The 10,076-nt window shown below is 43.4% G+C and overlaps 1 protein-coding gene across 2 annotated transcripts in view; it reads right to left on the bottom strand.

Moving 5' to 3' along the window:
- Window positions 1-7,458, bottom strand: part of FBXO4 (F-box protein 4) — a 25,885-nt gene extending 18,427 nt beyond the window's left edge. Inside the window, exon 1 of one of the 2 annotated variants that reach the window (XM_072416651.1) lies at window positions 7,436-7,458. Coding sequence is in view for 1 of the 2 variants with exons in the window: in XM_072416650.1 (XP_072272751.1) it covers window positions 279-449 (171 nt within the window). In the remaining variant the exon portion in view is untranslated. Of the gene's footprint in view, window positions 1-278; window positions 492-7,435 lie in introns of those variants that run through there. The other variant, XM_072416650.1, reaches the window with a different exon arrangement.
- Between the last annotated feature and the right edge of the window lie 2,618 nt (window positions 7,459-10,076).

Below are 10,076 nucleotides of genomic sequence, written 5' to 3'. Positions count from 1 at the left end.
GAGGTGAGAAGTGACCTGGCTGTAGCAAAGACAAATCAGGTCAGCAGGCTGCGGCAGAGCTGTGTATACCTCAGTACAGGATGGATCCTTTGACACCCCCCATATAAGTACCCTACCTGTGTATTTTGCCCCTGGCTGGGGAAATAGGGTAAGTAATGATGGCTGGATGTGTTCCTGTAGAAGGAAAAACACTGGAAGCCAATTTCAATGGAGAAAATGCCCCCCATCTCCTAATAGGAGCCAGCTGTGTACTTACCCGGCATTTGGGAGTCACTTACCGGCAGGCTGTCCAGAAGGCTGTCCCCTGTGTCCCCTGTGTCCCCTCTCTCAGCCTCCTGCACCCTTCCTCCTCTCGGTAAGTAACGATCTCTCAGCTGTGTGAAGCCATTAATGAGAGCAGCCTCCAGCCTCCCCCACTCCACAGACGACACCGCACTCCCCTCTGCCATTCTCTGACCTCCTGTCACCTCACAATAGAAACACTGTCATGTGTAGTCACATGACTTCCTCATGACACGCCCCCTCCATCCAGCGTCATTCATTCCACGCTGGAAGGCTCCCATCATGTGACCCGCCCCTAGCAACCCATTGTTTACATAGCAACTGTCAGGCCTAGCAAAGCTTTACATGAAACAATCTGCTTCCTTTTTCTCAGTAGTTCGGGTGACAGAGGAGGACTACAAGTCCCAGCATCCTCTGCTAAACACAAGGCTGGCCCATATTTCCTGTTATGTTATAAAAGAGTGGGCAGCCTTTGATTCATGGCAGCCTTTGCCTGTTTGAGTGGTTTGGACTTGAAGGTGGGGTCCATTCCAGCTACTCTGTGACCTCCACATGCCACTCCCATCACAAACTTTTCTAGGTCTACCCAAATAAGTATATTATTCAACAGTATTTATAGCACCTGATCTATCAATATGATAAGGTCATGGAAACTAACATTTTTTTTATCAGATATATCTTCCGCAGTCTTTAAAATGTCACCTGCTTCATACTGATTAGTTTTCACCAACAAAAAAAAAAAAAATATATCAAACATTATTTATAAGCACTTGTATCAATATGCTAATTTTTAATTTAGTGAGCAATGTGATTCAATAAACACCACAGAGTCAGGCAGGCTGGATTTTCTAAAACCAATTTTGAAAGATCATCTATGCATATTTGTAGAGGTGAGAGGTGAAAAAAACGACACTTTTACTAATGATAAAATAAAAGGTTAATTCATTAATGTTACATTCCCCAGGGATTAACTGCCAGCAGCTATTAGACTGCAATGGGAGATGCCCAGCTATGCCAGCTATGGGGTCCCTGACTAGGTTAGTTCAGATCTCCCACCCCCTTCTCAACACATTTTCCCACCAGAAACTTTTTCCACACCCAAACATTTTTCACGCACCCATCTAAAACTTTATACCTATACCCCCCCGATATTGCCTACCAGACATTATCCCGCCAAAAAACACACTGACACTTTCTTGAATTTAAAATGGCTTGCAAGCAGCCGATTTACTAACAAAATATAACTTTAATACCAATAAATAACCAATAAAAAACCATTAAATATACCAAATATTTAAATAAAATAAATATTAAACAAATTAACATAAATTAACATATGAAACATATCCATTAATAAACCAATGACATATAATTCACAATCCTTTCACATATAAAACTTTTCCTCAACCAAATAAACGTGTAAACAAAACCCCATATTTAAACCACTGTGCCCAATTGTACTAAAACCAACCAACTCCAGTTTACTTCACCAGGCTGCAGGTCTAGGAAAAGTCCGCTTCAACCACATAAATTTATTATTTAACCACACACTGGCCCCTAGCCGCCCAGCACCGCCTTAGGGGCCACACCATAACACCATTTAATGGGCACCCTACCATTGGATTGCCCTTTCATAATGACCAACAGGATTCCACAACGCCACAGCGCTCAGATGGGATACCTCACGCCTGAGCGCCCCTGCACACTCGAAGAGCTCTCTGTATGCCATCCTGCAACCCCAAACACCACATATCTACTCCTACTGCATTGAGCTGCACCCCATCACTCCATAGGAACCTCCCAGTTTCTTCCTCCAGGTCCCTATGCCGAACCACAACCCCTCCATTCCTGGCCACAAACCTGCCCACCTTCTTGTTGACTTTAATCCTGGTTTTATTAACCTGGTCCACCGAGTGTGCCCCTCTCAACGTGGTTCTGGCTACCATATCAGACCAAACTATTACTAGTCCTGGGAACTCCACTTGCAATCTCAGGTAATCCAGCCTAAGATCCCTGATTAATTCCCGCATTGACCTGTGACCTAAATCATTACCCCCCACATGTATAACTACCACATCCGGAGGGCCGAATTCCCAGCCACCGCACTGTAGCCTCTTTCCTTGAAAAACCGAGCTGCCGTCCTTTGAGCCGAACCTCTGGCCTCTTGGATCCCCACCAAACAAAGGAATGCCCCACTATCCAGACCAAGCAGTAACAAACAACCAATCCAATAATAGTCAGACCCCCCGCCCCTTTACAACATGGCTGCACTTACAATTGGAAATGCCTCGATTCCCAGCACCCAATCTGCCCAATTACCTGATCCCCCAACCCTCATCTAGCTGCCTCTGTAGCTGCCCCAATTCTGAAGGAGTGAGATGAGTAACCCACAGGATCTTTCCCCATGAACACCAAGCATTTCTTAAAAACCGCTATGAACTGAAAACGGGACAAAAAGGCCCACCCTCATGTACCAACACTGATCCCCCCACCTGCAGTCTCCCTCTAAGAAAATCCCCAACTACCGTCAAACTATTGATAGCCTGCACCACTCCTAGGTTATCACAATGAAACCTAACCTTCTTGTCCGCCAGTGCCTCCCCCCACAATTCAACCACCACCACAATCAGAAAAAGTTCCAAGACTACCAAGTTCTTCACCAACTCGGCCTCCACCCACTCTTACAGCCATGCCCCCACACACCACCTGCCCTGAAAATAAGCTCCAAATCCTGTAGAACTTGCTGCATCTGTAAACAGCTCCAAATCCATAGCCGCCACTGGCCCTTCCAACCACATAGCCTTACCGTTGAAAGACTCCAGAAAAACTTTCCACACCTGCAAGTCAGCCCTCACTTTTTTTGATAAGCGCACAAAAAGCCCTGGAGACCTGACCCTGGCCGCTACCAACCGTCGACAAAACATTCTCCCCATCCTAACCACTCTACTAGCAAAATTTAATTTGCACAACAAGGACTGCACCTCCTTCAACCTCATTTTTCTGCAACCACACACAGCCACCACCTCTACCCACAAAGCCACCAGCTTGTCCTGAGGCAACCTACTCTCCATAGCCTTAGAATCCAATTCTATCCCTAAAAATGTAATGGTCAACCCTGGGCCCTCTTTCTCTTACGCTGGGGGGACCCCAAATCTCTCAGCCACATGCTGCAAAGTCCCCAACAAAACATAACAAACCGAACTACCCGCTGGCCCCAGCAACAAAAAGTCATCCAAGTAATGAATGACCAAATCCAGCCCTGCCACTGTCCTCACCACGCACTCCAAAAAAGAACTAGACATCTTAAACAAGGCGCAGGAGATAGAGCATCCCATGGGCAGACACCTGTCCACAAAATACTCCACCTACAACCCAACAAACCAATGCATTCAGGATGCACTATCGCCCCCTTACACCCACCCCCTTGCTGTAAAGCCCTAACCACCTCCCGCAGCCCCTTTAAAATTTCCCGGACCCCCTAGAAGAAAAACTGCCCCCTTCCGCTACCCCCCTGCTCAGGCCCCCCTAACAGGTATACAATTGCTCTCCATACCCCTTATCCCCACCCCCCCTCAGGACCCCTATAGCACCTACCTGGAAGATCCGCAGCCATGGATCCCGCTGACCTCTTAGGACCCCGAACCGCCACCGGCTCCTGGCCTGCTTCTTCTTCTTCTTCTCCAGATGAAGAGAGTTCCCCCTCCGAGCGGGAAACTCCCAGAGACGAAGCCAAGAACGGGCCGGCCATCCCACGCTTCCGCCGGGGCCCAGCAGTACGCAAGGCCTCGGATTCAGGTGAAGCCTCACCATGCGGCGTTTTCCCTAAAGCGCGCACCCCCTCTTGGACACTCTCTGCCAGGTCCCTGCAGAACGCAAGGCATCTCAAGGCCTCACCTGCAGGGGAGAGGGGACTGAGGTCCCTGGCAGCCGCAGCCCTCTCACCAGAGTTACGACGATGAAGAGGATTCCTCCCTACCCTTTGCCCAGCTTGGACCGAACACTGCCTAGCCTGCATGGTAGGAGGGTCCCTCTGGGGGCTCCCAAGGTGGCCCTGAGCTCTGGCAAAAGGCTCAGGGCCCAAGGGCACCGGAGGCCTATGTCTCCGAGGCCAAAGCCCCCCTAACCTAGCGACCGGGGGCCCACTAGCAGCCCCCCAATTGCCTCAGCAACCCTTTCCTGTAGCCAAGCCTCACCTTGTGAGGCCGCTGCAGCCCTAAGCTGTGCCATCAGGGTGTCACAAGATTCCATGATGGGGACCTACCTCCAATTTTCCTTCCCACAAAAAACTGTCCCTCACTTCCGACGGACCCTCCTACTTAAACCCTTGTATTCTGCTCCCCTATACTTCCGACCCGACCTCTAACTGATCCCACCCCTATCTTCTCTCACTCACATTTAACCCTTACCAAACCTGCAGGGGGCTGCCTTCACACCCTGTCATGCCAGCGCTCCGCTTAGTCTCTTGCTGTATTTTCACAGGGGAGGTTTTAGGCTTCCAGCTGCGCCATCAGACACAAAGACATCACTTCCCTATTAAGGAAAAAGTACAGGGTTCTTTCGGAGTCTACCTCCTTAGCTACCAATTTTTTTCTTTGTTCAATCATTGCCCCATTTGCCTACCAAGGTAGAATGCCATGGGGAAGAGCCAGTACCAGGTATTTTGAAAGATTCTAACTGGGAGTGAAAAACCATTGGGAAAGTATCTACAACAATAGTGGTGGACTATCAAGTAACCCTGGGAATAAGCCTCCAATGAGTAAATGACAAGTTTACTATAACACAAATCTCAGGTAATGACAACAGCTGATGTGAAAATTGGTAACTCTTTCAATAAAAGCTCACAATGACGAGAATTTCTATTTCTGCCTTAAGTTTTTCTTTAATCCAGAAAATGCAAGGATTGTGGCATACATTAAATAAAAAACTGAAATCACAGGCACAATGGATAATCCTCATCTCCTTTTTAGGAACTCCAGAGTCTTCTTGGCATTATTGGTGCTCCAGCCTTGTCCTCTTAGAGGACCTTCAGAAATGCCAACATAAGTGTCCAAAACATTCTTCCCAACTTCTTTAAAGTTAGGGATTTTGCTGTGCATCTCAGAATCAGATACGGGAAGAAATGTCTGAGCAGTAGCTGAGGGCCCAGAAACACATCTCTCCACAGTACATCAAAGCCAGGACATGGACGTCACTGAAGATAACTAAGTGGGGAGTAACGCACAGATAATATCAGGGAGATGTCACATGAGTTTATAGAAAGCATATAGAATGCAAAGGGAGAAAAAACATGTAAAAATCTATTTGCTTAAAGCAGCAGCCCAAAACTAATATCAGTCCCTGCTGGAGAGTTTTGCAGTATTATGAGTTTATTTTATATCATGTAGAACACAACAGGAGCACACAAAGGCTTAGTCTACACGGACTGTTTCCCCAGCGTTTAAGGCTTAGACTACACGGACTGTTTCCCCAGCATTTAACCTGAGGCTTTTAAAGCCCATGTTTGAAGTCCCCATGCATTCCAATGAGCTAATCTACACCAGGACGTTTCCTTCAGGCACGTTTATGAGCTTTATCTTAAACGTTGCTTGCAACGTTTAAAAAGTTAAAACGCAGGATAAACGTGAGAAAACGCTCCCATTGAACTCAATGGAGGCTTTTACAAGCATTTTTAGGCTTCAATTGAAAACAATAAGGTTTTTTAAAACATTTTTACCAGGTCTTTGGAATCTGGAAGCCCCCTTTAATAAGGAGACTCCCAGATCCCCACCACCCCACCCTGGGGAATGAGTACAGGGGTACATAAAACCCCTTACTCATTCCCTGAAAGGGTTAAAATATGTGTAGAAAATTGGACCAGGCTTTAATGTTAACTTATTTTATTAAATGTGTGAGTGTTTGTGTAACTAAACTTTTTTTTCAGGTTATCCCAATGACAGGATGATTCCCATGGCTGCAATCCTGACTGAGCACAGCCATGGGACTCCTCCTAACAGTGAGGGATTGCAGGGCACTAGGGGTGCTGACAGCTCTGCTCCCCTAATTACTCCCAAGCCCTAGAGGAGCTGTAGTATGTATTATAGATACAGAACACATCACAGCTCCTCTAGGGCTGCGGGAGAATTCAGGGGAGAAGAGCTGTCAGCATGTTACACAAACACTCACACATTTAATAAAATAATTTAACATTAAAGCCTCGTCCAATTTTTACACATATTTTACCCATTTCAGGGAATTAGTAGGGGATTTTATGTATCCCTGTACTCATTCCCTGAAAGGGTTAAAAGTAAACTTTTTATAAACGCTTATGTAAAATCGCAGCAAATCACGACAATTCGTGGTAAAACGCGTCATAGGCGTTTATAAAAGTTTTTTAGCGTTTTAAAGTTAAGCTTTAAAACGCTTGTAAAAGTGCTTAAAGAGGCATATAAACATGGTAGGAATGTTTATATGCGTTTTTAAAACCGTTCATGTAGACCCAGCCAAAGATGGATCAGATCACCAAAAAAACAAATAAAAAGTGTAATTTTTTTAATTAAAAAATGTGTAAAGGACAAGACTGTTTTAAATAAATCAATACAAAATATAAAAATAATATAAAGCCCTAAATTTGCTTGTGACCCATGATGATCATAATTGTCTATCATACACTCTTCACCTTTACGGCTCATCAGTTCAGAATTACCCCAAATAATGGGCCAATAATTATTAGGTGTGGTGTGATACCAAAATCTGTAGAACATTAGTTGTGTTTAGAAATTTATTGCTATCACTGGATGGCATTGTTGGTGAGTGATGGGTTTATTGAAATATCTGGAGTCCAAAGCCCCCCTAATGTTTTCCTTGTCCTCTATCCAACGGCCCTACAGCAATCACTTTTGCATTACAAGAGTTTAGGACCGGTTGCTTCCTAGCAGAGAATATTGGCAGTTTAGACCAACCCTTCTTTACATTATACAAGGTTAAATAAAAAACAAAAAAAAAAGTCACCATTTTATTACTCATGAGCACAGTTCAGCCCCATATATTTCTAAAGGGCATTAGAATAATAGCATGTGATGTGTCTCCCAGTCTCATACAGGATTACAGATTCTCCAAACAGGGAGGAGGGGGAAAAAGTAAATAAAGTTTTGTTCGAAAGTTTAGTTTAGTGTACCTTTAGCTAACAAAGTGGCAGTGTTTATGTCTTGAAATAAAACCTCATCATTCAGTTGTATGGGACTTCTTGTCTTCAGCATTTTTAGTAGATAGTAAACACCATCCTTAAGACACTGAAAAAAAAACATACAAAGGCAATGTATTACAACATATTAAAAATATAGAGACATGCAGTGATGACATCACATGTAATAAAAATGGTAAGTTTTTATTTAGAAAAAATAATGTTAAGTTATGGAGGAACTCAGAAAGCCAAATACAAATGTGATTAAAACATCAGCTTTTAATAACGCCTCTACAAAGACTCTGTATACAGAGTTTATCCTGAGGAGTTCCAGTGAGCTATGCACTTGTGGGGTCCAAAGCATTTGGTTGGGTACATCAATTTTGTAACACACTTTAGGAAACCTATACAATAAACTACCCATAACCCTAAATGACTGGCTGCAGCAAACTTCAATTTTAAGTGGAACTAAAGTCCCTACCATGTTAATGTGTGATCAGGCAGGTCCTTACTGCAGAAAGAGACATGCGATGTCCCCTCTACAATAACTATTTTTACCTGCCCGGTTGCTGTATATCTGTCAAAATTCACAGAGCCACACATGAAACAAAATAAACCTAAATAGGGGTGGGGCTCAGCTGAATTGAAAGATGGCACATTTATTATTATATAAAAATATATATAAAGGATTTTTGTTATTTATATAAAGGATTATTGGTAATATCCTGAGATTTATTATCCAAGGATTTAAAATAAAATGCAGTCTAAATGCACATATATAATGTTGTATTCAGGGACAATTAATGCTTCACTGGTTGATGTTCATTAGGTAAAGCATTTAATTGGCCATATAAAGGTCACTGCCAAAGTCTTGTCTCATCACAAGTTCAGTAATAATTACCTGACGGCCAATCAAGTACTGAATCCACATGATCATTTCTATCAGTCATCTTTATAGCATGCACTGAAATGTATTGCAGGCAAATCACAAAATTTGCAGCACTAAGCCTGAGGATTGTTCTTATTGTTTGGCAAATCACAAAGAATCTCAAGATGGCTGCATTTACCAGGGGGAAAATTGGGACATGAGAGGAAAGTATAGTTCCTGAAGGACTACACAAACCCACACAAACACGGGGAGAACTCACAAAATCCTGGCAGATAGTGTCCTGGCCGGGAATTTAAGAACAGATACAAAATGATGCTCCAAACTGACATGAGCACTGCTCAATGGAAGTCAGTGGGATTTTGATGAACTGTGTATGTGCATTCTAAACACACATCAAATGAAGGAAACAAACGCCCATGGACATTTAACCTAAGAAGGTCCTTATCAATGTCTAAAGTAGCATTAGTGATCAATGGCAGTTGTCAGGGTTTATCTATGAATAAAGTCAGCCCTTATTAGCAAAATGAAATGATGAAGCCGGTGTGGGGAATTAATTTCTGGCATATAAAGCTTATAGCTGACATGTGGTGGGGTCAGATCTCGAGCCTGATTTTTTAAAGTTGAAAATGGAACACAGAAACTTCAATGCATTCCCATAAAATTCTTTAACAGGACTGTAATAAAGATGAAGCAGCAGTACCCTTTATCTCTTCCAATGTTCCCTTCTTACTGGGTTTGTTAGGAACATAAAAGGCACAGAATAAAAAATTGCAGTCACCTGTTTGGAAGCATTGTTCTCTTCAGCTAAACTCTGTGGCTCTGTAATAATCTGAATAATTTCTCTGACTTTCTGCAAGGGGTCACCATTTGCAAATTCTTCATCCACCAGCCGAGTCTCCTCGTAGTAAGTAATGTCTAATATAGCCTGCAGAAGAACAGTTGTGTTATATTGGGTTAAGTTATAATGACAACATAGGCTTTAGGAATAAATTAGAACACAGACAATGTCTGAATTATTATTATTATTATTATTATTATTATTAATAATAATAATAATAATAAATAGGATGTATATAGCGCAAACATATTACACAGCGCTGTACATCAAATAGGGGTTGTAAATGACAGGCAGATACAGACAGTAACACAGGAGGAGCAGTGGACCCTAACCCGAAGAGATTACAATCAAGGAGATATGTAAGTCAGCCTATAAATAAAGAGACGCTGCCAAGGTCCAGATTTCATCAAACAGGTTTGCTATATTTCCTTTGGAAACGCTCCCTACTTTAATTCATAGCCAGCTAGAGGAGTGTAACGTCAGACCATGGCAGATAAAAATGCTGTAGAACTTGCTGGCACTTCACTGTTGCTGGTTCCTGTATAGCAGTGTTTCTTAGCCAGGGATTGTGGAATCCTAGGGTTCCCCCGGAGGCTGCTAGGGGTTCCCAGAGCAATGAGAAACTTGTGCCTCTCAGGTCCAGGTCAGTGATTAGCGTAATGCTGTCCAACACACAGCGGCTCCAATTCCTGTGTCCCCACCACTGCCAGCATATGAGCCCCAAGGAACTTCTGATCGATAAAACTTTCCCGTTTTACATACCTTTCCATGGGGATTTGGATATTATGTCCTACATCAGTTACTATTATAGGAACAGATAAAACTTTACCACCACTAACAAGTCAATTTCTTAACATTGCATGGACTACATAACTAACTTTCCTCCCTCTGCTTTATCTGTGCTTACT

The sequence above is a fragment of the Pyxicephalus adspersus genome, chromosome 6 (assembly GCF_032062135.1).
Source record: "Pyxicephalus adspersus chromosome 6, UCB_Pads_2.0, whole genome shotgun sequence".
In the NCBI taxonomy this organism is placed as follows: domain Eukaryota; kingdom Metazoa; phylum Chordata; class Amphibia; order Anura; family Pyxicephalidae; genus Pyxicephalus; species Pyxicephalus adspersus.
This window is presented reverse-complemented; position numbering and strand designations above follow the sequence as displayed.